The 26,940-nt window shown below is 40.4% G+C and overlaps 6 protein-coding genes across 9 annotated transcripts; 5 read left to right on the top strand and 1 right to left on the bottom strand.

Annotated features, from left to right (window-relative positions):
• Window positions 1-1,829: 1,829 nt before the first annotated feature.
• On the top strand, window positions 1,830-3,966 carry tmsb2 (thymosin beta 2). The gene is made up of 3 exons (XM_039812667.1): window positions 1,830-1,955; window positions 3,065-3,169; window positions 3,506-3,966. Exons 2-3 carry the CDS (start codon window positions 3,070-3,072, stop codon window positions 3,541-3,543), a joined length of 138 nt encoding a protein of 45 aa, XP_039668601.1. The 5' UTR covers window positions 1,830-1,955; window positions 3,065-3,069; the 3' UTR covers window positions 3,544-3,966.
• Window positions 3,967-7,228: 3,262 nt separating this feature from the next.
• LOC120567100 (protein Wnt-8a-like) lies at window positions 7,229-9,333 on the top strand. Its single transcript, XM_039813915.1, has 6 exons — window positions 7,229-7,299; window positions 7,414-7,447; window positions 7,593-7,731; window positions 8,028-8,153; window positions 8,259-8,401; window positions 8,609-9,333. The coding sequence occupies exons 1-6, from the start codon at window positions 7,229-7,231 to the stop codon at window positions 9,173-9,175; spliced, it is 1,080 nt and encodes a 359-aa protein (XP_039669849.1). The 3' UTR covers window positions 9,176-9,333.
• Window positions 9,334-9,684: 351 nt separating this feature from the next.
• Window positions 9,685-11,636, top strand: LOC120567087 (protein Wnt-8a-like). The gene is made up of 6 exons (XM_039813891.1): window positions 9,685-9,815; window positions 9,908-9,941; window positions 10,029-10,158; window positions 10,444-10,569; window positions 10,732-10,874; window positions 10,964-11,636. The coding sequence occupies exons 1-6, from the start codon at window positions 9,754-9,756 to the stop codon at window positions 11,519-11,521; spliced, it is 1,053 nt and encodes a 350-aa protein (XP_039669825.1). The 5' UTR covers window positions 9,685-9,753; the 3' UTR covers window positions 11,522-11,636.
• Window positions 11,637-14,036: 2,400 nt separating this feature from the next.
• On the top strand, window positions 14,037-18,168 carry lcp2b (lymphocyte cytosolic protein 2b). 2 transcript variants are annotated; one of them, XM_039812560.1, is made up of 14 exons: window positions 14,037-14,205; window positions 14,786-14,848; window positions 14,958-15,004; window positions 15,094-15,156; window positions 15,240-15,268; window positions 15,365-15,405; window positions 15,846-16,041; window positions 16,194-16,289; window positions 16,391-16,471; window positions 16,589-16,673; window positions 16,776-16,854; window positions 17,342-17,416; window positions 17,549-17,698; window positions 17,875-18,168. In XM_039812560.1, the coding sequence occupies exons 1-14, from the start codon at window positions 14,104-14,106 to the stop codon at window positions 17,998-18,000; spliced, it is 1,233 nt and encodes a 410-aa protein (XP_039668494.1). In that variant the 5' UTR covers window positions 14,037-14,103; the 3' UTR covers window positions 18,001-18,168. The 2 variants fall into 2 exon arrangements, with proteins under 2 accessions (XP_039668494.1, XP_039668495.1); XM_039812561.1 differs by lacking the exon at window positions 14,037-14,205 and adding an exon at window positions 14,212-14,370 and having other exon boundaries at window positions 14,786-15,004.
• A 2,201-nt stretch (window positions 18,169-20,369) lies between these two features.
• On the bottom strand, window positions 20,370-21,632 carry syce3 (synaptonemal complex central element protein 3). Of its 3 annotated transcripts, none has more exons than XM_039812563.1 (3): window positions 21,490-21,632; window positions 21,039-21,223; window positions 20,370-20,912 (listed from the first exon to the last, which is right to left on the bottom strand). In XM_039812563.1, exons 2-3 carry the CDS (start codon window positions 21,145-21,147, stop codon window positions 20,728-20,730), a joined length of 294 nt encoding a protein of 97 aa, XP_039668497.1. In that variant the 5' UTR covers window positions 21,148-21,223; window positions 21,490-21,632; the 3' UTR covers window positions 20,370-20,727. The 3 variants fall into 3 exon arrangements, with proteins under 3 accessions (XP_039668497.1, XP_039668499.1, XP_039668498.1); XM_039812565.1 differs by having other exon boundaries at window positions 21,039-21,220; XM_039812564.1 differs by having other exon boundaries at window positions 21,039-21,147; window positions 21,490-21,628.
• Window positions 21,633-22,296: 664 nt separating this feature from the next.
• On the top strand, window positions 22,297-24,623 carry foxi3b (forkhead box I3b). The gene is made up of 2 exons (XM_039812562.1): window positions 22,297-23,146; window positions 23,351-24,623. Exons 1-2 carry the CDS (start codon window positions 22,546-22,548, stop codon window positions 23,908-23,910), a joined length of 1,161 nt encoding a protein of 386 aa, XP_039668496.1. The 5' UTR covers window positions 22,297-22,545; the 3' UTR covers window positions 23,911-24,623.
• The last annotated feature ends 2,317 nt before the right edge of the window (window positions 24,624-26,940 follow it).

Below are 26,940 nucleotides of genomic sequence, written 5' to 3'. Positions count from 1 at the left end.
ATGCACAACTCTTACATGAAGCAGTTCCAGACTTCAGCCAGGAGGTAGTGCTGCAGCCTCCCTACAGAGAACTCAGAGGCATGGATGACCTCATTGTGATCCAGTAAAACCCAAAGTCATCCAGTAATATGATGTCATCCATTAACACAGCTTGCTTGCTAGGCTTATTGTATCATTTGAAAAGGTTGAGGTCATGTGGACTCATCATCACTACTCTATTCTGAGAAAGATGCCCTCTCATCAGCAGGCTGTAACTGTACCTCTGGCAGGATTAATGAGTAAAGACCGGCAAGTTTCATTATGTCAGCGGAGGGCCTTGAGCCCTGCAGGTCCTGGCTTTATTAGAGCCTGATGTAATCAACAGCTGCTTGATCAGTTGCAAAATAAAGGATGTGACAAATAATGTTAAAACCATGGTACAGATATGTAAATAACAGCTCTGATGCAGAACATAACCAGCTACAAAAAAAAGTTATATTGTATGTACATAAGTATATTGGTGACAAAACGTTCATGGCAGTGTATATAAGAAATATAATGTATGACTATGTGCGGGTCTACAACTATTATTTGTTATTATTGTTTATCCTGCTGATTATTTTCTTGATTTAATAATGAATTGTTTAGTTCTATAAAATCTGAGCCCAAATCTGGGCCCGAGGTGAAGTCTGCAAAATGCAAATTTCAAATATATACAGTTTACTATCAGGGCATTAAGAAAACAAATATCTACATTAACTTGATTAATTAGATTAGACTTAGATTGATTATCAAAATAGCTAAGTCGTTTGGGTTATGAATGAATCTGGTGCTTGTCGTTGAGTTTTATGGTAACTTTATTGTATTGTCTCATTGTTTGTGTTTTGTTTTGTTTCAGTTATGTGTGTATTTTCATTTTGAGTTTTGTGTATTTGTATAAAGACCCATCTAAGGATGGTCATTGCAATCTAGCTTGGGCTATAAATGCTGTGGTATGTGGCACTGGGCCATGCTATATACTTCTCACTATAAATATAAACATGACATATATAAATAGGGTTTTCCACAGTGATTTGACTTAGTGCAAGAAAGGGTATGAACTTTAATACTATAAATACTCCAACTCTGACACAATTTCAGTGTTGTAATGACTGTTGAGGTATAGAAGAATGGTAACAATACAAATAAATGCCAATGGATCATTATGATTAGCCAGATTGAGTTTATGGAAATTTAAATGTATCATTGTTTGTGTTCATGCTGTTCTGAATGTATTTTCTTGTTACATTTGTGTATTTGTATAAAGACCCATCTAGGGACAAGCATTGGAAGCTAGCTTACTGTAGGCTATAAATGCTGTGGTATGTGGCACTGGTCAACATCAAATACATGTCCCTATGAAAATAAACAAGTCATTACATGACTTGCAATCTTATAAATACTCATAACTCCGACTCACTCTGAGCATGTAATAACTATTATAGATGTTAAGGAGTACAGTCACAGCACATACAAGGTCTCATATCGACCACTATGATTAGCTATAGAAAATCCTCCTTCCAGCATCTCATGCAGTGAGTCCCTGACCTACTCAGCAAAAACAGTATAATACAATCTATAATACAAACAATGTAATACTCAAATAATTGATCAGAATCAATCGCAGCAGAACATAAAGAGCACAGCTGTTTCCTATCAGTGGCTGGTTTCCTCTAGTCTTTTCCCTGGAGAACATTAACTGACTGAATTAAATGCAAGGAGGAAGGCTGACCAAGCTCTCTCTCTCTCTCTCTCTCTCTCTCTCTCTCTCTCCCCCCTCCCTCCCTCTTATACCCACACCCTGGATGCAGGCAGGCGTGCTCATACCGGCATATTCACTCAGCTTCCACAGCGCTCTCCCTTCTCCATCTCTGTGTCTCTATCCCTCCCTACTCTCTCCGCTGGTGGATTTTAGCCCACTGCTGTGTGGAACACCGGTAAGAACAAATCAATCTCTCCTTCAGTGTGTTTCTCAATGTGTCTGTGTCCGTGTGTCTCTTTCTGGTTCTGTTTTACTGGAGTCAAACAAAGGATTGGGGTGGGGCTGGATGAGCAGAGGCTGACTGCTGATGGCAGCTGTGAAAGGATGTGAAAGAGGGATGTTGAGGATGGTGATGGTGGTGGTGATAAGGGAACAATAGAGCAAATGTTTGAATAATCAGGTTTACTGATGAATTGGAAAAAAGGTGAGATTATGACTGCTGCTGTTATTATCAAGACTTGGCAGGGCTGGCTATAAGCACCATTACTAGCTAGAGGGTTATCGAGCAATGATTCAGTGTGCCTCGTTTCAAGACATTTCTTGATTCTGGCCATGTGCCCAGCATGTCTATTTCTATTTCAAAGCGATTCTATTAGGCCTCATTCAAATCCATACTGGTGAGAATGATTTTACAATAGCTTGGTTTGCAAATGACTGGCTGCTGGCTAGTGGGCTTGTCACATATGCACATATGCACAGCAGTCTCTGATAGAGCAGTGGTTGAAACAGGCAGGACTGGGCCAGACTGTGCAAGACAGATTAGTCAAACGTGTGGCTAGGTCAGGTATTTGACTGCAGTGAGGCATTGCCTAGATCCACAAGGCTGCAGGGATGGATGCAGAGGCAGAGAAAGAGAGACAGAGAGAGAGAGAGAGAGAGAGAGAGAGAGAGAGAGAGGATGCAGAGGAAAAGAACAAAGACCTCAGCCTCAGAGAGGGAAAAGCAAAGACAAAGGAGGGAACAGACAGCCAGCTAGGTAAAAATAGGCACATGTTAGCTACATAGGCATTTTGGAGAGGGGAATATCAAGAGAGAGCATGTGTGAGGCAGCCACCACTCTCATGTCTCAGCTGCACATGCCGTAGCCACTCCCTTTATGTGCAGTCAGTTAAAAAGATGATCTTAAATATCAGACAAAGCCATCAAGATTTCCGACAGCTCTCGTGATGATTTGTCCAAAATATTGCTCTTACACTATACAATATATCTAATACAATCACACATGTCTATTATGTTATGCTGACAGGAAAGGTCAAACCTATTAGTTTTTTTCATCTTTCACAGCCAAAATGTCTGACAAGCCTGACATGACTGAGATTGCCCGTTTCGACAAGGCAAAGCTGAAGAAGACAGAAACAAAAGAAAAAAACCCTCTGCCCACCAAAGAGAGTAAGTGCCCTTGTGTCTGGGGTGTGTGTGTGTGTGTGTGTGTGTGTGTGTGTGTGTGTGTGTGTGTGTGTGTGTGTGTGTGTGTGTGTGTGTGTGTGTGTTTCTGGGCGGTGTTAAAGCCTTGATCCCCTGCAACAATTTTCCTGTCAGTGGCTACTCATCACTTCCACTGCTGTCAAAAGACTACACGCTCAGCAAGCAGAACAGCAGCAAAGACAATTTGCTGCAACATCAGCACATCATTGATATACAGCAAATCAAAAAGCTGCATTCCTCTCACATATCCGCTGAACACACGGCTGCCAACCTAAACTATCTTCTTCTTTTCCTCCCCAGCCATCGAGCAAGAGAGGAAAGGTGATGCCACACCTTGACTTCTGAGCACAGGAAGAAAAGAAGCTGAGATGCCACAGCAAAAAGCACTTTCTTTTGATTATCACAGTATTTCAATCCCTTACTTTGTCTTCAGAAAAGTGACTGGGATGCCGTAAGGTTATATGGCATCCTCACATGGGGGCTCTCTTACCACTCGGGTGGAAAAACTTTAGCCTTGGTGCCTGTCTTGCACTATTAGCCTATAGCTAACATGTCTCCAATATTGCCAAACTGGGGAGTGGTGTAGTGATGTAGCACAGAGAGACAGGCAGGCATCCAGGCTAAGGGGAGGTGTGTGTGGGGGGGGGGGGTCTACGGACATGGGAGCAATTGCAGTCTAATCATGTGGGATTTTTTCTTAATAAACTTTTTACTTTTCTTTATGAAATAAATATGAAGACGTGGAACCAGTCAGTCCTGTGCATATTGTTGTCTCCTTTATGTCTATGTGCAAACTTCAGGCTCTAATACACATACTCATGAGGCATGGACTCATCATGCACAGCCATGGAATATATGCAATCAATTATTATTCTAGACTGCTTGCACTTGGCTTGTACAGTATATAAAGTAATGTAGTAAACAACTATGTAATTCACACCTCAAATATGAGTGCATACTCAGAGCCATAGTCTTGATGTTAAACCTACATCACCAGATATTTATGATGTGGACAAACAGGGGCCATATTCCAGCGTACTTTACTGAAAGAAAAAAAGAATAAGGGTTGGAAACACATATTTTGAAATCAATAATAATAGTAATCTACTCCAAGTGACTGATATTCAATACATGATCACAGTCAAATTCACAGAAAACCAAACCAACACATTAACAACAAAACCCAACTCCTTATGAGGACTTGTTTCATCCTCTCTTTTTAAATGGCTCAACAAGGCAGCTAGCCTGCTAACATTTTGAGCAAGCTTAGCCTGTGGGTTTTTACTTGGCATTAGAGCTTAAATGATTACTTGATTAACAGACAGAAAATGAACTGTCAACAATTCTGATTACTGGTTAATTGTCATTTTTAAGCACACAAAAAAAGACCAAAGTTTCCATGATTCCAGCTTCTCCAATGTAACTATTATCTATTTTTCTTAGTCGTTCAGTACATTGAAAACCTTTAAATAAAATATTTTAGAAACTAATTTGCAGATTAAATGCAAATGAAAGGGATGTGAATATCAACAGCAACATCACACTAGTGCAGACACACCAGTGCCACCAAACCCAGGGCTGTGGGTTACTGTTGTTAGCAGTAGCTAGCTTGCTAGCTGGCAGTAGCTGAGCATGCCAGAGGCTGTGGAGGAATGTGGTTGGCTGAAAGGCGAGAGGGGCGGGGCCTGGTGACCACAATACTGTCATGAAGAGTGACAAAATACTAAAACAAAGCAACCCTGTAAAATACCTCTTTGGAAAACAAATAGATGTTTGTAAGAGGGGCATTTAAAATAATATAAAAAAAAAGCTTTTATTTATATTAAAAACAATGAAGAATAAAATTCACGAAAGAATGAAATGAAACTTTTCAAAACAATGCTTTGAGTTTTAACAATTTATTGATTTATTTCAATAGCCTATTTATTGGATTTGTACAGTTTTTTGCCTGCATTATTGATTAGATATCTTCTTGAAGTATAGCCTATCAATAATTTACCTCAAACAGCAGCAAGGGTCATTTCTATCCCCCAAAGCTGCGGCTGACTGGTGTCGCTGTCTGGCGTCAGTAGTCCTGCCACCCTTCCTCGGCCTGTCAGAGCCGTCACCTCCGGAGCCTTGAAGGCTTCACTTCTCTCACCTTGCCCTGCCGTAAATCACCCGTTAACGCTCCCCGGACGGCCTAATGTGTCTGAAATGTCTGTTAGAACAATTTAATTAGCGCGCATTTTGACTTCATGTTATTTTAAGCATCGTGCAACTCAAAGGTCCTGACCCTGCCGTTTCCTAGAATACACATCATACAAACCAGGCATGAAAAATATATCCATATCCATAATGCTGAAGTCTGGAGCACTTATAGGCTGAATTATTAGTATTAACTTTTTCTTTAAGTCTATATTAGGCCTACGTGTGATAATACACCTTTATACGATAATATATATTTGACAGGTGACTACATTTCTGACGTGTTAACTTATTTGTTACAATAAAGAAATCAAATATATTTCTTTAAACGAATTAACAACCATTTGTCCTTTGACAGTTTCGGGGTTTATGAGACATCTAGCAGCCATGCTGCAACACGCCCAGATGGATGGACTATTGTTTGCATGTTATTAACCCATTTCAATCGTTAAATGAGCCGTCGGTTAAGGACATATTATGAAGCATCCCAGATAGATTTTTAATCGCTCTGTATTATTCTCCAATCAGGTGTTGAGGGGCTCTAGGTTTCAGTCATATTTTAGAATGAATGTGAGCGATATCTAATTAGTAGGGATTATCCTCACCTACACCTCTGCACCTCGCCCAGCCCTCCGTCTATTGTCCGCCGCGCACAGTCAATTGTTGTTTTAAGGGATTTTGAGTGGCTTAAAGGGGATTTGACAAGTGTAAGCGATTTGATTTAAAAATAATAAATGTAATGTCAATCACTAACTAACTTCTCTCACATCAAGTATGAAATGACAGAAACTGGCTGTTGATGACCGCAGTGATTATGGAGACTAAATCAAGGAAGATAATCAGCAGAATGAAATGGGATGGGACTAAGTGCTGGATAATCCCAGATTTCTTTAATTAATGATCAATATGAATTCAATATTTTTTCAATCTACAAATTAAAACCACAAATGATTGACCATAGAGTCTACTTTAAAACATTAACGTACGTATTTGTTTATACCCTTGTAAATTCCAGACCGTTTTCACACCAAGTTGTTTCCCAGGGAAACATCTATTATCCTATTATCACAACGATGCCAATGTCGCCGATGTGTGAGGCAGTATTTACATGACTATACCATCAGCTCCTGAAAGACTTTATGGCTTTCTTTCCCCCTGGGACACTGGTGCCATTTCCCAAACGTTTCCAACTACACATGAAGCCTCACGGCAGCATTCGGTTCTGTATTTCCGTAAAGTATGACTATAATTTAATAAGGAACAACAGGCTATATATAATGCATTTTGGTAAAACCAAAATGTGCTGAGGTAACCCCTCTCCAAATCCCCTAACAATAAATCCCTTTAATAATCCTATATCAGAGGCGTATATGATTCAAGTCAATAGGCTATTCTAAATTTGACTTAAATCATAATAAACCTGAAATTAAATGAGTATATGATTAATAAAGGATTTTATTTGTCCTGATCGCAATGCTCATATGGGATAATATATTCTGGATATGCTTGAATTCGTGGGATAAGTGTATAAGGATCAGAGCCTGGGAACGACAGGTGAATGAATGAGAGGCTGTTTAACTGTCTGCGTCACTTCTTTGAAGTGCACTTATGCACCGACGGCTCCTATTTGTCTATTGGATGCGGCAATCAATGTCGTCGTCGACGCTTTTTCACAGTGAAACGTTACCTGCAGGACAAATCTGTCAATCAAAGGGACAAGACCATATAAATATCATCCGCGTGGAGTCTGGCTATACAACTCCAGTTGCCTTCCTCTCTCTTGGCACTCACATCTGGAACACAAACAAACAGGCCTCGGGTTGGAATACAGCTGTTATGGGACCTTTGCATCTCCTCCCAGCCATGGTTCTTTCCATGTGCTGTCATGCTCACTTTGCATCAGCTTGGTATGTCGCTTGCTTTTGGATGAATTAATAAAACAAACAAAAAAACTAGTGTTATGTGCTTTTGCTGGTATAGTGACCTGGGATTAACGTGGTTGTCTTGTTTTCTTTCTATAGGACGGTGAATAATTTCCTCATGACTGGACCTAAGGTAAACACATTTCCATTTATCTGCACGTATTGTGTGTAACAGCTATACTATAAATTTAAATATTTTAGGTGAATTTGTAATGAATTAATACATATTCGTATTGGTTTAATGCAATAATGACTAACGTTACCCCTTTTCTTCCAAGGCTTTTCTGACCTATGCCGGTAGTGTGCAAGTGGGCGCACAGAGTGGAATATATGAGTGTAAACACCAGTTCGCGTGGGAGAGGTGGAACTGCCCAGAAAACACGCTCCAATTATCCACACACAACGGCCTTCGAAGTGGTAAGTCATGTGTATCCATATATCTGTATCATTTGCATGACTTGCAGCGGTGGGGTGGAGTGGTGGTGAGTTCAATTCCAGCAACTTTCAACTTTGCTGAAGCACAAAGTTAATCCTTCAACGCAGAGAGGGGGCTGCTGATTGTGCGCTCCGATTTAACCCTATGCATTCCTAGTACTGCCTTTACGCACGGATTACACACATTTTACGCACAGTATTTGAGTGTAGAATTGAGCATTCATGGTCCCAAAATCGATTGCAAACTAAAACATTGTGATATGTGTCACTTATTGTAGCCACAAGAGAGACGGCTTTTGTCCATGCCATCAGCGCGGCCGGAGTGATGTACACGCTCACCAAGAACTGTAGTATGGGAGACTTTGACAACTGCGGCTGTGATGACTCCAGAATTGGACAGACAGGTACTTACCTTTCTATGCTATAGTGGTCTACTTACAACTAAACTTAATTACTTGAGACTTTCTATTACTAAAACTGAATAACAATGTGCGTTTTTGAATCCCCAGGTGGTAGAGGGTGGATTTGGGGGGGCTGCAGTGATAATGTGGCGTTTGGAGAGAAGATCTCCAAACAGTTTGTGGACGCGCTGGAAGGTGGGCATGACTCGCGCGCATCAGTCAACCTACATAACAACGAGGCAGGCAGACTGGTAAGCTATTATTTTACTATTATTAGTCCCTTACGTTTGTTATCACGTTTGAATGCATGTTCTAAAAATTCAAACACTAACGAATAGGTCAGGGGATGTAAAAGTGATTTGTCACTGGCATTTACGCATGTGTTCAAATCCAAGAAGGAGAAAGTCGGGCAGGTTTAATATACACATTTCAAACTAACACTCTCTCTCTCTTTGCAGGCAATCAAAGCTACCATGAGGAGAGCCTGTAAGTGTCACGGAGTGTCTGGGAGCTGCAGTATCCAGACCTGCTGGATGCAGCTTGCCGACTTCAGAGAGGTGGGCAACTACCTGAAAATGAAGCACGGGCATTCAAAGAAACTTGAGATGGACAAGAACCCGGTGAGGGCTGGGAACAGCGCGGACAACCGAGGAGCCATAGCGCAAGCTTTTCGAAGCATCGCTCGTACAGAGCTCGTTTACCTGGAGGATTCCCCGGATTACTGCGTCAAGAACCACAGCCTGGGATTGCAGGGCACCGAGGGGCGGGAGTGTCTGAAGGGTGACAAGAACATGTCCCAGTGGGAGAGAAAGAGCTGCCGCAGGCTGTGCTATGGATGCGGCCTCAGAGTGGTGGAGAAGCGCATTGAGGTTGTCAGCAGCTGCAACTGCAAATTCCACTGGTGCTGCACAGTGAAGTGTGACAAATGCACGAAAGTTGTTAATAAATATTACTGTGCGCGTAAAGGAGGTGAGAGAAAACCACAGAATAAAACAAAGCGCAGACACCATGCGCGCCGCCACTGACTGCCATTTTTTGCAGAGACTATCCTCACACTTCATTTATTTCAACATTATGGACATCAATAGGCATTATGATGTTTACAAGAATGTTATTTTCATTTTCAACTATCACCTGAAGCTTTTTAATGCACTTGCTCGTATTAATTTGATTCTGTATATTAATCAACTCTCCACGCATGTTCACTCGTTTATGTTGGTGTTTAGGGGATGATTGGTTGGATTTGTCTTCTGTGAAGTCTGAAAAATATTTGATATGTATTTTTAATTAAAAAATGTAAATAAATATTTGTATACAATATGCATGACTCAAACAGATTTTTTTTAGCGGCAGCATTTTGTATATTGGTGCCCTGGTGTCATACAGCCTCGGGAAGAAAATAAACGGTTGCCTAAATGCCATCCTTTGAAGTGCGCATATGGGCGTTTCCTGAACACGTCAACCAATCAGCTTTCTCGGACCTCGGGGACAAAGAACAAGAGTTCTATTTGTTCTTCATTCAAATAAAAGAGAAAGTTGCAGCACACAGGGCCAAAATAACTACATCTCTACTACTACTAGGGATTAAGGTGTATAGGTGAAAATGGTGCATTCATTATTCTGGCTCCTGCCTCTTTTATACAAAATGTGTCCGGGACATGCTTGGTAAGAGACTATCTACACCGTTTGCATTTTTTTCTATATGGGTAGACTTAAGACAAATTTATCTCATTCTTTATCCTCTATCTTCTTTTCAGGGTGGCAGGTAACTTTCTTATGACGGGACCCAAGGTAAATAGAATAGATTCATCTGACAAGTTCTGGATACCATTTCTAAATGTGAAATCAGGCCACAAAATGACATTGCCTCTCCCGCAGGCCTATCTCACCTATGCAAGAAGCGTGCAGAGGGGCGCGCAGGCTGGGATTGAGGAGTGCAAACACCAGTTTGCTTGGGACAGATGGAACTGTCCCGACAGTGCAACTCAGCTCAAAGGACTAAAACGCGGTAGGTTGAGATGGTCGATTCCCTTTTCTTCATTATGTTACGTATGCAGGTCCTAAAATACTGAAGAGAAAAAGGCGTGCGTAAAATATGTAAAGAACATATACAATAATACAGAACATCATAGAGAAATGGAAATGCATGAATTATGGGCCTATTAGTTACATGTTTATGTTGCATTATAGTTTGTAATTATAAAAAGGTTAAAGTATTTCCTAGAGATTGTTTTTATATTGGTTGATCACTCACTTATAGAAAATGTGATCGCCACTTTTCTCTCATGACCAGCCACCAGAGAGACTTCTTTCATCCACGCTATGAGTGCAGCGGGGGTCATGTACACTCTGACCAGGAACTGTAGTCTGGGAGACCTCGACAACTGCGGCTGTGATGTCTCCAAAAACGGAAAAATTGGTAAGGTTCTAAGCAAAAACACATATTACCGAATATTTTAAATGGTTTGCGTTGGCATGTTGTGCCTAAACAAACGTATATTCAATCTATTCAAGTTCTGATATGTCCTTTCTTTAGATTGTTAAATTTGGTGACCTGATTTAAGTGATATTTTGTGTGCAGGCGGCCGTGGCTGGCTGTGGGGTGGCTGTAGTGATAACGTGGATTTCGGAGAGAGGATTTCCAAACAGTACGTGGATGCGCAAGAGACTGGTCAGGACTCCAGGGCTGCTGTCAACCTGCACAACAACGAGGCAGGGCGGCTGGTAAGTTCTATTCACAACACAAGCATTTATTTGACATTACACAGTTTTAAAGTTGTTGGCAGTTAATAACTTTCCCTGGTTTCCAACAGGCCGTAAAGGCAACAATGAAGCGCATCTGTAGATGCCATGGCATGTCTGAGAGCTGCAGTGTCCAAACCTGCTGGACACAGCTGTCAGATTTCAGAGAAATCGGCAACTACTTGAAGATCAAGCACGGTCAAGCTCAAAAACTGGACATCGACAAAAAGCGCATGCGGGCTGGCAACAGCGCGGACAACCGAGGTGCCATCGTGGACGCGTTTGGCAGCGTCGCCCAGACAGAGCTCATCTACCTGGAGGACTCCCCGGACTACTGCAGGAAGAACAGCAGCTCGGGACTGCACGGCACCGAGGGCCGGGAGTGCGTGCAGCACGGAGAGGGTTTAACTCAGTGGGAGAGGCGTAGCTGCCGCAGGTTGTGTCATGAATGCGGGCTGAGGGTGGAAGAGAGGCGCACGGAGGTGGTGAGCAGCTGCAACTGCAAATTCCACTGGTGCTGCACGGTGAACTGTGCAGACTGCTCTCAGGTTGTAGTCAAACACGTGTGCGCCGGGAGGGAAGGTGCCGACGGCCACGGTGTTAGACGGAAATACCGTGAACCCAAGTGAGAAAAAATAGTATATGGATCTGTTACCATAGGCTACATCACTGTAAAGTCTGTTGAATAATGGTCCATATCAAGATGTTAAATGTCTGTTTGCACTTTTCATGTCTCCTTTAAATACTTGAGTGTCTATTTATGAATACTGTGTTTTGTGTAATTAAAATAAAATAGAAATAAAGACTTCTGAATGGCACGTTTGATTATTTTACGTAGGCTCTAATAAGCCACAGGATCATTGGATTTCATGAGGGGGCACATAAGTTTAGTATAAGAATGGATCGAATACACTTAACAGAGGATTACATGGATAACATGGTGCTGTTCGCACCTATCCAAGGTGTTGATCCAGCGTTGATCCACTATCACTTTGATGTCAACGTGTATTGATTTCATTCAAGGAGCAGTGAGGCTTTGAAAGACAAATTAGGGAAGCATTTCCACCGCTAGAAGTTTATTTGGCCTGATAATCTGGGACACCCTGCCTATACCGGCCTTTGTCACATCCCACAGGCAATGCAAATGTATCACAATACATCAAAGCTTGTGTGGGGAAACGCGTTTACAGACTGGAACACGAATTGTGACCAAACTTCTCTGTTTCTCATCAAAGTGGGTCATTGGGGTCCAGATATTAACATCGGAAATCCAGTGAGGCGACAGTAAAGGCCTATAAATAAGCGTGACTCAGATTCTACATTGAAAGCAAGTGAAATATCTAATGTTATAATGTGCAAGTAATTAGGTCTAAGAGAAGCCTGGTCTCTGCCCACTGGCCTATCTGTGTCTTAAGAGCCATTCATTTGCCTCCTTCTCTCCTCTACCCGCTGTATCTCCAAAATATCTTCCTCTCAGCTGGAGGTGTCATAAATCTGCCACTGTCTCAGCTAAATGAGTGATGGCATGGATATTACCTTCATGAGGGGGTCCAGGCCTGGGGGAGAGGGGGTGGGACAAAGCTGTTTCACTATCTTTACAGACTAGTTAAAGCCGTAAATAACAAGATAAGTGAGACATACAGCACAGATTATCATTACATTATATAGTTGATCAATGGTGTTACTTTTAGGGGAACTCTGGAAACTTTATAGTCTATTTAGTCAACACTGCTGGTTGTTTAAAATTTGACATATAAGCTCTGGGCACTGATAAAAAAAAACACCCAAACTGCATTAGAAACACTTAAACACTGTTAAACAACTGTCAGACACAACGCCACATACATGAATATCATATTAATGTAAGACAAAATGGGTTTCTGGGGAAGGAAATGTCTTACAAGAAAGAACAGAAAAGATGAGAAACTAGCACTACACACAGAGTAAAAATAAAATCCTGACTGCAGAAGGACTCACAGACCAAAACACTCCCTCCCATCCTTCCCATTTGTCTGTTTGCTTCTGGGGATGTCCTGTATTTCCCATGCTGTCCTGCTGTGCATTAATGAAGGTTTCGCCTCACTGGAAGCCCTCAGTGATCCGCCCCTTATCTCCGCTTTCCACAGAGTGCATTATTGGCTCCATATTGGTCCCATATGATGGCTGTCGCTTGGTAGTGCTTTACGAGTTGATGATAAAATTTATAGGGAGAGGGTCAGTTATTTATCTTGCAACAATTTTATTAAAAATGAGCTGGACTTAGTAAAAACAACCACATCTTTACACTGATGTAATACCTTGCTAAAGGTGTTGCATCTCTTGCTTTATAATTATACTGTATTTCTTGCCTCTTATACAATGGCAGTATCATGTCTTTCATGGGGTGTGGGGGGGGGGTATGATTCCCAATCAGGATAGAAGAGGAAAACAGGGGAGGAGGGGGTGATCTCCCACAGGGACCCCCCAGGAGGACTCATGTATTCACCCAGACATGCCTGGGGGTCTTGGGGGAGATGTGAGCGTGATTGATCATTCCTTCTCTCTGCTGCCCTCCTCTCTCACCTGGGTGTGAGATACCAAGAGGCCTGTTGCAGGCCGCAGGCTGCATGCTGGCATACAAGATCTGACACAGCCTTCAACAATGCCATGTTATGAATTACAATAAAAAGCATGTATGAGGTCGCAACATGACTCACAAGAAACATCTCTAAGCAGCAACATCAATCTATGCATATAAATAAAACTATTTAGAAGAGTATGTCCACATTTAATCCAAATACATACAAGGTTATTTAGATATAATCATATTTAAAATAGTTTAAGAAATCTGCATCTCACATTAAATTACACATATACGTTTGCACTAACTAAAACGATAACCAAGGTATGCAGCTACAAGCCTGTGGTAGTGTACGTAGGTGTGTGAAAGGAAATCAGCAGGCTCTATGTTTAGACAAAGATATAATCTGCATTGTGCATGTGCTTAAATTAGTGCAGTGCTTTAAAACCACAGAAACTTTCTACTTAAGTCTTTTACACAAAAGACACAATGAGGCACCACAAAAATGCTTATTTAAAGGTTAGAGAGATGATACTAAACTCTCATTATGAAGGTAGGTTGAGTATGTTGAGGACTTTAACAGCAACAGTTTTGTGAGCCTACTGCAAAACAAAAAGCTCCTGCTGTCATTAAACCCTCCATTCTCGGTGGATGCGATACCCACGAGAGACAAGCATGAGTTTAAACAATGCTCCCTCTAAAGTGGAAGTGATGGGATGGAATCCCCAAAGTCTAGCTGACTACATGAGGAGGGTGAGTATCAAAAGAGCAGCATCAAGTTGAAATGAAATGTTTATACATCTTCAGGGTTTCTGCAGGTTTTATTAAGTCAAATGTAAGACTTTTTAAGACCCTTCATGAATGAAATTTAAGACCTAAATCATGACATCAAAAGTACAACAAAATGCAGAGTCACAGGTAAGTACTTGCATATTAAATAAATGTATTCAAATTGAATAAAAGCGACACAGAGTAATAATAACATGTATATATGTACAGCGAATTATATTTGGACGAGCGAAAGAAAGAATTACAACACCACAGAATTAAAAAAACAAACATTTCAGTGAGCATTAGCAGTAGCCTTACATGGACGTGGGGAAATTTAAGACCCGTTTGAAATTATTTGAGACCTAACAACACAGTACTCAGCAAATTTAAGACTTTTTAAGGCCTAAAATTTTAATTTTTTTAAATGTAATGCAGTATATTTAATAATACTAAACCTAAAAAGTGCAACTCAAAGACAGGTGAATTTCAGACAATCATATAACTCAATACTATGCAGTAAAAGTTCATTTGCCTGCTCTAAAAGTGTGTGACATCTTCTCAGCTTAGGTTATCAGGCTGCGACAAATTTGTGATAAAGGGCAGCATAACTGGAGCACAGTTCATGGTAAGTATGTGTATATCTCTGGAGTCCTTTACACTTATTTACTATTCTGAAAATACTCTGAGCAATTGATTTTCTATTTTTCATTTATATTGAAATCTACATCCTCCAGCAAATGACTGCGCATGAACTTCAAGGGTTCCCCAGCCTTTATGTCCAGTGAGTCTGACTGAAGATATATTTATTTCATTGACACCAAACAGTTTTCCAACCATAAATATTGTTTATAAATGGTCTTATCTTAACAGAATAATTACTAAGATCCAAAGTGATATCAACAAGGGGGAACAGAAGAGGGTCTTCGGTCATACGTAAGAAAACAGACTTTATTTTGCAGCAAATATGACACTGTAACTGAACAATGCATCATTTCCTTATTTATTTTTTTGTGCAGATCAAAGGCACAAAAGCACCCAAAACAAGGTAAAGAACACTTGGATTCAACTATACTACTGATGTGATAAAGCCATGATTCCTTTAGGCCTGATACTATTCTTTTCACGGGTTATTTCCCTACAGTATTTGTACAGAAGGAAGAAGTTTGGGACTCTGATGAGTTCGTAAGTAAAAAGCTTAAGTTATTTTATTTTTCACAAGTTTTAATGATATGATCTGTTGAAAGCTCAGAAATAGCCCCCACCCATATCTAAATCTTAAATCTCTGACTATACTGATATTGCACTATTCCTTCCCTCTCTTCAATTGTTATTATACATTTTTTGTAAATTCTATTTTATTGTTTTACTTTTTTTATATTTCTTACTGTCCTTTCTGTTTTTATTCTTTATATGTTAGGTGAGTGTTGTACTTTGAGAGCAAAGATTAACTGGAGTCAAATTCCTGTTTTGTTTACGCAAACCTGGCCAATAAAGCTGATTCTGATTCTGACACAGACTTCAGGGTCAAAGTCAAAGCAAATTAATAAAATTAAGTGACAAAAGTAATAGTTCACAAAACTGTATTTTGTACTTGTCTTGTCACATATCTGGGCTGTGGTCAGGACAATGACAGTGATCATGACTATGAAGGTCCACACCAGGAGGGGGGGGAAGACAGCGACATCTATGCTCTGAATGAGCCACAAACAGCTGAGCAACGAGACAGCGACAAGACCTATGAAGAGAACTGCGAGAGGCCTTCCTCTGAGGACATAATGAGGCCACCTCCAGCTCCAAGAGGGGATACACTTCAGAACAGTCAGTGCCAGCTGTACACAAAGAAATGCAATCACATGTGAAAACATATCAGTGTAATCTGTTGCCTTTCATTTTATATGTTTGGAAAGCAGAATTGGTGATTACATTTGCTGCAGGCCTAACTTAAAAAATCTGTGTACGTATGTGAGTAGATCCGGTTAATGAGCCAATCCCTGCTGAAAGGACCTCAAAACTTCCACACCCCCGCCCACCAAGAATGACCCCTCAGAGACCTCTAAAAGCACTAGGTGACTGTACAATTAACACCTCCTCCCCCACCCAACTTACTGATGATGATAATGTTGATGAGCCTTATGTGAAACAGCTTTTTCTATTTTCCAAACACCAGCCAGCCAACCCAATCTGCACGTTGACAGGAGCAAGAAGCCTGGGCAATGTGGCCCATCCCAGACAGACCTTACAAAACCAAGTATGTGCTGCTTATTACGTAGCGTTTGGAGTGGTTTTAACAGTTGAACAGCAAAATGTCGTGATCTTGTCACAATATTACACATTTCTGTTTCGCACTATCCATCATGTCCACAAGAGGGGAGCGCTGTCAAGGCTCCTGGCTCATCCACAAGCGAGATCTTTAAACCAAGAGTTCCCAGACCTACAGATGTGGCCAACAGGTAGGCCAACCTGAAACAATTTGTAAGTCTAACTTCATTGTGGGTAATGCAATTATTTAAGTTGTCTTTTAATAATGTTTAATTTCATATCTCTCTCCCAAGAGCAAGTAAACTCATTCCACTTCCTCCAGTACCAACACAGCCTGCTAAGGTTAACAATTCAATACCAGGACCAAGTGAGGTGAGAATCAAAAGTGGAATCACTATTGAGCAATGATTTTCCATTCATGCTGTGCTTGCTGGATAACATGTATGATATTAGAGCTTTTCTGTGCAATTTCACACTTTTGAGTACTTTCGGAATGGAAACAGCAGATGGCGATGTTGTAGAAAGAACATTATAGTGGGACCCTTAGGTCTCTGAACTCAGGAGATTTGCATTTTATTCACTAGGTTGGGTAATTGTGATTATCTGTTACATTTCTTTTACAATAACAACAAAGTCAAACACATTTCTGTCACTGCAAAAGAGACATAAGAAATATATAGATTAAGATAAGATAGACTTCATTGTCCCAAAGGAAAATTTGTCTTGGACACATACAGTATCTGCTGTTAAGAAAATAAAAAAATAAAAAAACACAGCATACGCATTCAGTATATGTACAGATTGCCACCAACCACAAATGATTTAGTCCTTACTATGACTCGAATTATGTTGTACCCAGGGTTTGGATCCCAGCTGGTATGTAGGAAAGGTGACCAGACATCAAGCTGAAGTTGCTCTCAGAGAGGTGAACAAGGTCAGGTGCTCCCTCACAGTCTCGCATATCTCATCCTCCTCTTTCTAGAGCACATAACACACATACACAAACAGGCAGCTGAAATTTCACAGGACTTTATTTGCAAAATCATTTTAAAATTTGTGTCTTTAGGATGGGGCATTTGTGGTAAGGGACAGCTCACAAGGCGCGGTTGAGCACCCCTACACCCTGATGCTTTTGAAACAAGGCAAGGTTTACAACATTATGATTCGTAACCAAGGCAACTCCTACTCCCTCGGCACTGGCCTCAAAAACACCAAGGTAAACTGAAAATGATGATGCCATTAACTACAATGTTAAAATTACAGGAAAAAGCCAGTCTGTGTTGACTTGAAGTAAACTGGAAAGTTCACATCTTGTGGCACGCCTCGGGGAGTGCTGTGCTGTGCTGCGTCATTAGGTCCCTGTCATTTTGTTTGTGTGCTGCTGTGCTGTAGAGTTTCCCCGGGGTGAAGGAGATGATTACCCAACACACACACACCCCACTGCTGCTCATTGATGCCACAGACCAGAGCTCTGAAGCGCAAAGCCAGTGTTGTCTGCTGCACCCTGCGGGACTCTGACCACTACCAACAACAAGCTTAATGTGTGTGTTTGCATCGGTCACTGTATGCTAATGTGTACGGCTTGTTCAGAAGCTTTTTTAAACAACCAAACAAATGTCACAATTTTCGCAAAACACAAAAAGGTCATGGTTATGTAATTCCTCTTTTTGGTAACTCCACTTGTACTTTTAGTTAACAGAATGAGAGAAAAATGAATGATTTTTACATGGATTGTATATTTTATTAAACTATGTTTTCAAGACACACAGGATTACCTCCGTTCTTCATGCCTCAAGTCAGCCTGGGGGCTGATGCTTCGGTGCCTCTTGGATTTTCCGAAAACGCCAACTTGTCAGGGTGGCCAACACAAACGATCAGATCACACTGCCTCAGCTGGGTTCGCACTGCCGGCAGAAAACAAATACCTTGTTTCACAGGTGCGACAGGTCAACACAGTTCTAAGATGTCTAAAAGTCACGTTTCAAAATATATAAGGTTCCAAACCACACCTGATCACTGAGAAATTGCTATTTATTTGGATATATCCAAGAGTCGAGTTTTCTCCCAATTCTATTCTACACATTAATTCAAAGCAGGTTTTGAATATGGTCTGCATTCACTCAGAAAAACACACTAAAGAGTCAAGTGTGAATGCTAAATTAGATAGTGTAGTGTTGATGAACAGAATTGTTCCACAATCAAATGCACAATGAAAACAGAAGAGCTACTCACAGCTGGAACAATTTAAAAACAATTTGGGGGTGAGACTGAACAGACACACTAAATGTGTATTTTATCTTCAGGAAAACAATTTTCTTTTTGTTTTTAACAGGTTTTCAAATTTGAAACTGCTCTTAGAAATAACAGGTTGACATCTGTTCGAGCATGTCTTTTATAATTTTTAATTAGTACAAAATGGTAAAGGAGTATAATTTAGTGTATACTACAAGCCAAATCAATGTATTACATATATATATATATATATATATATATATATATATATATATATTATTATTTTTTTTTTAATTTATTTTTTTAAAGGCCAAATCAACACACCTCTGATGTTTGTTTCCAGGCTTTGAGTTGTTAGTATAAGCACTTTGTTCTATTCTAGTAAGACAACACAGTAAGTAGACCCCTTTGACTGCCTCTTTGCCCACAACTGTCCCCCCCTGGCAAAAAAGTGTCAACATCATTCCTCGTATCAAATGACATGATGGACAACCATGTGTGTGATATTGTTCCGTTGCTCCTATCTACTTATCAGCAGAGTGCGATCTGACAGACATCATGTAGTAACTCTGCACCACTGACATCTACAAGCAAAGCTAAGTTGAGCAGCAGTTGGTGTACAATATTCCAATTTTGGCTATCACGTTTCAGATCTAGGACAACAGCTACATCATGTGCTTTGCATATTTGCAAATCGATCAACAAGGCCATCTTACTGGCATAATTGATGCTTACTGACATTTTGGAAGTGTAAAGGGAGCGGATGGGGATAAACAGTCAAACATACATGCCAGTTGATCCATGCAATTAGATAAGGAGTCCAGCCCTTTTAGTATGTTTTCCAGATCAATGCAGGCAGTTGAAGTAGCTTGTTCTGTGCTCGTCTCTGTGTTTTCCATCTGAAAAATAATTGCATAAGAAAAAACTGTAATGTTAAATATAATTATATACCATACACAAAATCTTACATACTTGAAATGCAATTCTGATGTAACATCCTGTGGTGGCATTTCCAGAAACACCATGGTCTGGTACGATGAGACAAAAGGGAAAACTTAGACAACCTCAGGTCAAATTCATAGGTCATATTCTCGTCAGTGGACGAGAATATTCAGCCAGTCTCTAATAACCAAACCTGTTCATGTACAATTATGTTGGTCTCGCTACAGATTCCGAGAATCTAGGCAGCTGTATGATAAGGGCACGTTTTGTTTCAGGACCGTCTCCTTTTGGAGGTCGGTGGGCCAGCCACACTTTTGCATACTTCCCAGAAAGAGAGATAGGCTGAACTAAGCTTTAGCATCTGTGTTTATTAATATCTTTGTTTACCTTAAAGGTTCAGGTAAACGTAACGCCTCCAGCACAAGTTTAAATACACCTTCAGGAAGACAAGCACTTCAGAGTTGGGACGGCACTGCACAATAACACATTGTGGTTAAACTGTACTGCCTGCTTAATTTTGTCCTCTTTTGAGTGTTCATTAAACACTCCAGTGTAAGAAATCAAAATCTCCCGAATCTTGACGTATGTGAAATGAGTTGTGCTGCTCCTGAGTCTTTCCTTAACACATCCCAATTTAAACATAAAAGGATATTAATACAAGACAAAATTAGGTGCCAGACATGCAAGTATATAAAAGACCACAAAAGAAAACACTCATTTAATTTTTTTTTATTCTTATTATTATTCTTATTATTATTCAATAACAGGCTAAACAGGTAAGAAAACCTTATAACCTACAAAACAAATAAAACGTGCAGGACAAGCTAACATCAATTAACAACAATCAAAGAGCTGCAGTCTTCACATTAGTGAATAAAACTGCTTTTACAGCTAAAAGTATGTTAAAGTGTGGCTTAGAGCAGAAATAGCAGTCCAAAGACCTGCTTCTCCATAGCACAGTAAACATTAAAACAGAGCTTTAGCATTTACTTTGAAACAACATTTACAAGCTTTATCAAGCATTTCCACTTCAGCTCAGTTATGTATTCTTGTAAACTAAAAACTCTGAAATCACATCTGAGTAGGTGTAGTGGCAGTAGAGTCAGGACACATGTCCATCTCTGGCTGCTGTTTTTGGTCTCCACAGACAACAGCAAAGCATCTAGGATAGGCTTCTTCCAGTTTCTCCATAGCGGCCCCCAGCTCAGGACTGGTCCGCAGCGCCACCAGGTCATAAGCCATCCAAGTCAGCTGCACTACAGTTGGACAGAAAAAAAGAAATAACGTTAGTTAACGTCTCCATACTACAGACACCTGTGTCCCCAATGACTGCGATATCTAACACCAGTGCAGGAAGACAAAGTTACATAAGTTAACGTTACCTGATATATTTTCAACGTCTTCTATAATTCTCTCCAAATCCTTGTTCAGCTCCAACACGTCGTCGTTGATGTTCAGCGGAAGCTCGGGGAGCGAAGATAAATCGGCCATCTGAATTCCAAACCGGCATATGGCTTTTATAAGCTGTCGGTTAACGTAGCTAGCTAGACCGACACAGTAGTAACTGCTAGTCACACAGAGAAAAAAAACTGACTTGAGCTAACACTGACAAGCTGTTCCTGACGTTAGCTTGTCATTGCAGCAAAGGTAAACGTTAGTTAGCTAACGTTAACGTTAGCTTAACATACAACGTCACGTCAGCAAGGTGCAATTAAAATTAAGATTTTGGCTGAGTAACAATGGTAACGTCACCTAAAAATACTAACTGACATTTTAATAAGCCGTTTATGCGGTTAAGAGGTATCATCTAATTTAAAAATGTGCAAAACTTACGACAGAGAGCTATTCTCGTTCTTCAGTAAATTGACGTTAGTTTGAAACAGAAAAGTTCTCGCGCTAACTTAAGAAAAAAACGACTCAATTACTTTTAAAACGTGATGATGTAACTTCCGACGTTAGCCAAGATAAATTTGACACAACAGCCGTAAATTTACAGGACTATCGGGCTATGTATGGCTACTGTCACGGCAATGCTATTTTTAGCCTATTGTTCCTACTACTACAATACATAAGTATGCACTTTTCCTACTTCTATGATATAGGCCTGTATAATGCTGGTTTTTAGAGGCCATTACATTTGTTATTGTTTTGTTCATCATAATTATCAGTCTTTATTTAGGCTTATAAGTGTGTAATGTGATATAAATGTAACATTAAATATACATCCATAGGCCTATTTAAAAATAAGTAAACAGTAGTCACATGTTATTTTTTCTGTAGGAGGTTGTTCATCTTCCTAGTGAATAAGCTGTCCATGACAGCAGGTTATAATACAATTTATATTTAAATGTAGGCTATAATCTAAATAGGCCAAACAGTATTATTTCAGTCTGTTTAAATTTGCATCATAATCATCAAAGTATTCAATGAGTGAACTTAACTCAATTAATTTTGGAGTAACAGCTTGAGTGGAAAATTATTCAATTGAGTAACAAAACCCCTGGAGGAACTGAACTAGCTGACAGCAGGAGAAAAAAAAGCAGAGAGAAAGCAGGAACAGACTACTCACCTGAGAAAACAACCAATCAAACGAGGCAGGGGGCGTTTCCTGGGAAACAGATAAAGCAGGTATGACAGGTGACATCTTGACACAAAGCAAGGGCAAGCAGGCAAGAAAGGGTTGGAGAAGAGCAGTCCACAACTTGGAAGTGTAGAGACCATCATTTGGATCAGCTCACATTCAAAATACCTGCAAAGGTTTAAACAAGAAAAGGACTTTCGGGGGCAAAACAAAACCGCTGCAAAAAACAAAAAACTTGCATAGAAAGGAAGGACAACTAAAGTCAAAGGGTTGAGAGGAGAATCTGAGAGGTGAGAAAAGAATTGACAATGTCTTCATTTGAGGCCCAGGGCCTGTCTCCTCCTCGGTGTGGCCCACAGTTCCCCAGCCTCGGCCAGGAGCCCCCTGAACTCAGCATGTACAGCGAATGTTACTACCCTCCCCCTTCACTGCCGAGTCCTCAGCGCACCGCTCCAACGTCCTACGACCTGAGCGACTACACCACCTCATCCCCAAACCCTTACCTCTGGTTCAACGGCTCCGGCATCAACACATCGCCGTACCTGTCTACTTCCGGCCCACCTGGTAACCCCGGTCCTCCCTTTGTTCCTCAGCACTACGGCATGCAGAGGCCTTACCTGGGTCCTGCTGGAGCTGGGGGTCCAGGAGGGGAGTTGAGCTGGTTCTCTCTGCCTTCACAGGAAGACCTGATGAAGCTCGTCAGGCCACCTTACTCCTACTCCGCTCTCATCGCCATGGCTATCCACGGAGCACCAGACAGGAGACTGACATTGAGTCAGATTTACCAGTACGTGGCTGACAACTTTCCTTTCTACAACAAGAGTAAAGCAGGCTGGCAGAATTCCATCAGACACAACCTGTCACTCAATGACTGCTTCAAAAAAGTCCCAAGAGATGAGGATGATCCAGGTAATTTTTCTTGGTTTGTTATTGGCTCTGTTTTGAATATCTCTCTCTAGGAAGGGAAAAACCTAATTTGCATATACAGTTTTATTGTATAATATTGCTTTTTGAATGTGCTGTGGTGTTTTTTTTGGTGTGTTGTGTTGCCAAGCTAGTTTCCCTTTTTTGAAATTGAAATTGAACCTCATCAACTCTACATTCTTATCACAGGCAAGGGCAACTACTGGACACTTGACCCAAACTGTGAGAAGATGTTTGACAATGGAAACTTCCGACGCAAAAGGAAGAGAAAGTCTGATTTCCTGGCCGGTGGTGATGGCGGCTCAGGGGCTCCAGAGTCAGGTGACAGTGAGAGGGGCAGCCCCAAACACTCAAGTGCCCTTAACATCTCTCCCACGGCGGACAGGATCCCCTCCCCTTCATCATCCGGTCCAACACCTTGTCTTAGCAGCTTCTTATCCGAGATGTCTGGAGTGTCTGCAGCTAATGAGGTGGGAGCTGACGGGTTAAGCAGGCCACTGCACCTTTCTTTAGATGGGCCTCATAGACCCACGCAACCTGGAAGCTTTGGTAGCTACTCCCCCAACTCAGGTGGCCCAGAGTGGGTGCCACAAGTGGCAGCTGCCCCGGTTCTCTCCTCTTCACCCACCCACTCTTCCCTAGGTTACACTAGCCCCATTCTCAGCCAGTACAATGGGTCCAGTGGGCATTTCTACCCTACACTGAGCTCGACAGGAATCATCTATCATCGTGAGGGCACAGAGGTTTAATAGGATGTTAAGGGGGGAAAGTTTGGTTTAGAAAGACTCTTGACAGGACATTTTACTTGTCTGGTCCCTTATGTTTGAGTAAGGTTTGGTTGTGAAAGACAATACGCACACAAACACACACAGTTTGCGCTGACTTAGACTGTTAAGATCACTACAGCGTGCGAAAGCAGAGTAAAAAGGCTTTGATTCCCACAGTAAGTGCTGAGTCAGCAGCAATGCACTACGAGTGTCACTCGCTGAAACTACAGTCAGCCTTGCTATCAGATCCTCAGTCAGCTTTTTATTCAAACTAAAGCTAGTCTCTATCAGATCTGACTCATTATTAACAGATCCTGGATCTGATCTGCTGACATCAGGTCATTCCACACTGCTATCTGTGATTCTTTGATGGTATCACCCACACAACGCTCACACAGCACATTTAGAGGAGTAGTTAAATTACACCAGTCGACATAGTGTGTGTAGGTAAAAGGTAGACTTTCTGTCATGTTTTTTTTTGTTTTTGTAGAACTAAAGCTAAACAATCTGAACTTACAGTCTTGGATAGTAGTAGGCCTAATTGTACTTAATATAAAATGTAAATATGTCAATGTGTTGTGTAATGTTATACATTTATATTGTCAGTTTGTTGGTGCAACTGTTTGTACAAAATTGATTCATAATGTATGGTACATGCTATATATGCTGTGTTTTTGATATGAATAAAAAGTTTCAGAGTTCTAGAATTGGATTTCTCTTTAATTTGTTATAAGGAATAATTATTAGTTATGAGCCATTGATGATATTATTTCTCTAAAACACCCACCCCCTCTTAAAAAAAGAAAAACAATAAGTAAGACATTAAGCACTTACTGACAGAAAACAACCCTGTCACAAAAGCGATGACCAGTAGAGTACCTGCATGTTGGTGTAACCCGATCTTTGTGTGATGGATAGTTAACTGATTTTTTTAAACGGTAAAAAAGCACATTCCCATGCTATCCCTCTTTGCTACGCTAAACAAATCCATTTCTGTCACACCATCTATACACATTTACTGCTAACTGGAGGCAAGCAGCTTTAGAGGGACCTGTAACCGTAAAAAGCTGTAAAGATGCTGAGCATGAATTAACTGTTAAATTAACATTCACTCAACGCAGTTCACAACATTCATAAATGTCCTCGAAGCAGAATGTTAAGATGAATTTCACCGCTATTATTGAAAGTTATTCTACACCACAGACAGTTGAGACTCTGAAAGATAACCAAAACATTGTATACAGGCAATAGGTGCTTTATTGTCACATGCACAGAGAAACAGGTTTGTACTGTATAAAGAAATTCCCAGATTGCTTTCTTCTGTAACTGCCAGGTACTTAAAAGAAAGAAAAAAGATACAGTAAAATGTAATATACATAGAAGAAACAATGTAAAATAAAAAGTATTATGATATAAAAACAAAGATACCATAATACCAGCATTGTACATTTGTGAAGTCAGATGTGGAACAGTTAGGTTGATTTTCAGATGCACTGCAGTAGAAAGAGTCTGAACTGTGATGTGTCAATTGTAATATGCTACTGTCTGTTATTTGTCTTAATACAGCATTTGTAATCCATACATTCATAAAAAGAATACATTGGATATCCAAACAACTTAAACACATGAGTCCATGATTCCCCCACCCACTTTGAAATTTGGGCTTCACTTCATCATCAACTAAACTATCCAATTAGTAATAGCCATTTTCGAAACTTGTTCATTTAATCAACCTGCGTTGTTTATTGTGAGAAATAGTGGAATTTGCCAATAATTTGACTGGTTTTATTCTGTTCTTTGGTTGTCCTGCACATGTGCTTTTGAAATAAATATACACCTTTTGATCGGTGTCACCCTTAGGCCTTTATTTACCCTGAAACATAGGCAGCATGACAATCATTTACACTAAACATAGAAAGTAAGAAAGAAAGAAAGAAAGAAAATAAGAAAGAAAGAAAGAAAGAAAGAAAGAAAAAGAAACCCAAAACAAGTGATTTGGCAAAGTATATTAGTGGTTGGAGGTTAGAAGGTCAACCTGTCAAAATTTGCATAACTGATTTTGAAACAAGTGAAGGGGTTGCATTTGGATGGATCGTAAAGTCTCGCTTTAGCTGAGCCAGACCTATCTGATTTAACTGTGTTAATACTCATACTGAGCCATAAACCTCAGAACTCATTCGAGGAATCCTGACTGAAATTCATATGCAAATAGATGATCTTTTCCTGGAAATATTACGTGAACAGAGTGGATCATGAGCTTTAAAAAAGAGAGAGAGCGAGAGAGAGAAAGAAGAGGGAGATAAGCAGAGAAGAGGGTGGACAAAAGAGAAAAGTACTGTAAATATCAGAATATCACTGTCCCAACATGCCGCACATCTTGTAAACAAGCTTAGTAACAGTGTTGGATTTTTATTCAAACTTGATTTTCTTTTTAGTTTAGAGGGTATGACTTAAATTTGGTTTCATATTTATTCTCATTATCTATCCCAAGATCTTTCTTGTTGTCCGTGTTTTGGTTCTTTCGTAAAAAGAAAAGAATATGCTTGAAGATATCTTTAGAACAAAGGTAAAAATGAAACACCAAAGTATTGTTGACATGTTGTACTACCTTGTCATCTGCAGGGGCCTCTCTCATTTCAAGTGTCAACTGTAAAAAAGTTAAATGTTATGCACAAGAAATGTCATGCACCAACTAACCAACTAACTCTCTGTGTCTTGTTTTTAGACTTTGTGCTGGCTGGTGAAAGATGCGGCATCAAGAACATGGGTTGCCTTTTGAGTGTATCTGCCAACAGGAACGTTATAGAGCTTCTGTCTCAGAGACTGCATTAACAGCCATCATCACATTCTGCTATCTTATTCAGACAGTTTCAAATTGATGCAAATTTTGTAGCCGTTAATCACTCCTTGGGGATGACAAGGTCAGAGGGAGAATGCAGATGGAACTCTCCTGATAAGAAACGATAAAACCTGAGGGATTCACCTTATAGACTCCATAAAACCAACACCAAT

The sequence above is a fragment of the Perca fluviatilis genome, chromosome 10 (genome assembly GCF_010015445.1).
Source record: "Perca fluviatilis chromosome 10, GENO_Pfluv_1.0, whole genome shotgun sequence".
NCBI lineage: Eukaryota > Metazoa > Chordata > Actinopteri > Perciformes > Percidae > Perca > Perca fluviatilis.
Note: the sequence above shows the minus strand (reverse complement) of the source record. Positions and strands in the feature narration are given on the sequence as shown.

Coding starts and splice junctions, on each gene's coding strand:
- tmsb2 (XM_039812667.1), top strand. CDS start 3,070: ATGTCTGACAAGCCTGACATGACTGAGATTGCCCGTTTCGACAAGGCA. Junction 3,170..3,505: donor CCCTCTGCCCACCAAAGAGA/GTAAGTGCCCTT, acceptor TTTCCTCCCCAG/CCATCGAGCAAGAGAGGAAA.
- LOC120567100 (XM_039813915.1), top strand. CDS start 7,229: ATGGGACCTTTGCATCTCCTCCCAGCCATGGTTCTTTCCATGTGCTGT. Junction 7,300..7,413: donor GCTCACTTTGCATCAGCTTG/GTATGTCGCTTG, acceptor TTCTTTCTATAG/GACGGTGAATAATTTCCTCA. Junction 7,732..8,027: donor ACACAACGGCCTTCGAAGTG/GTAAGTCATGTG, acceptor CACTTATTGTAG/CCACAAGAGAGACGGCTTTT.
- LOC120567087 (XM_039813891.1), top strand. CDS start 9,754: ATGGTGCATTCATTATTCTGGCTCCTGCCTCTTTTATACAAAATGTGT. Junction 10,570..10,731: donor CTCCAAAAACGGAAAAATTG/GTAAGGTTCTAA, acceptor TTTTGTGTGCAG/GCGGCCGTGGCTGGCTGTGG. Junction 10,875..10,963: donor ACAACGAGGCAGGGCGGCTG/GTAAGTTCTATT, acceptor GGTTTCCAACAG/GCCGTAAAGGCAACAATGAA.
- lcp2b (XM_039812560.1), top strand. CDS start 14,104: ATGCGATACCCACGAGAGACAAGCATGAGTTTAAACAATGCTCCCTCT. Junction 15,005..15,093: donor TTCCCCAGCCTTTATGTCCA/GTGAGTCTGACT, acceptor TTATCTTAACAG/AATAATTACTAAGATCCAAA. Junction 17,699..17,874: donor CTGGCCTCAAAAACACCAAG/GTAAACTGAAAA, acceptor GCTGTGCTGTAG/AGTTTCCCCGGGGTGAAGGA.
- syce3 (XM_039812563.1), bottom strand. CDS start 21,147: ATGGCCGATTTATCTTCGCTCCCCGAGCTTCCGCTGAACATCAACGAC. Junction 20,913..21,038: donor AGACGTTGAAAATATATCAG/GTAACGTTAACT, acceptor GTCCAACTGTAG/TGCAGCTGACTTGGATGGCT.
- foxi3b (XM_039812562.1), top strand. CDS start 22,546: ATGTCTTCATTTGAGGCCCAGGGCCTGTCTCCTCCTCGGTGTGGCCCA. Junction 23,147..23,350: donor AAGAGATGAGGATGATCCAG/GTAATTTTTCTT, acceptor TTCTTATCACAG/GCAAGGGCAACTACTGGACA.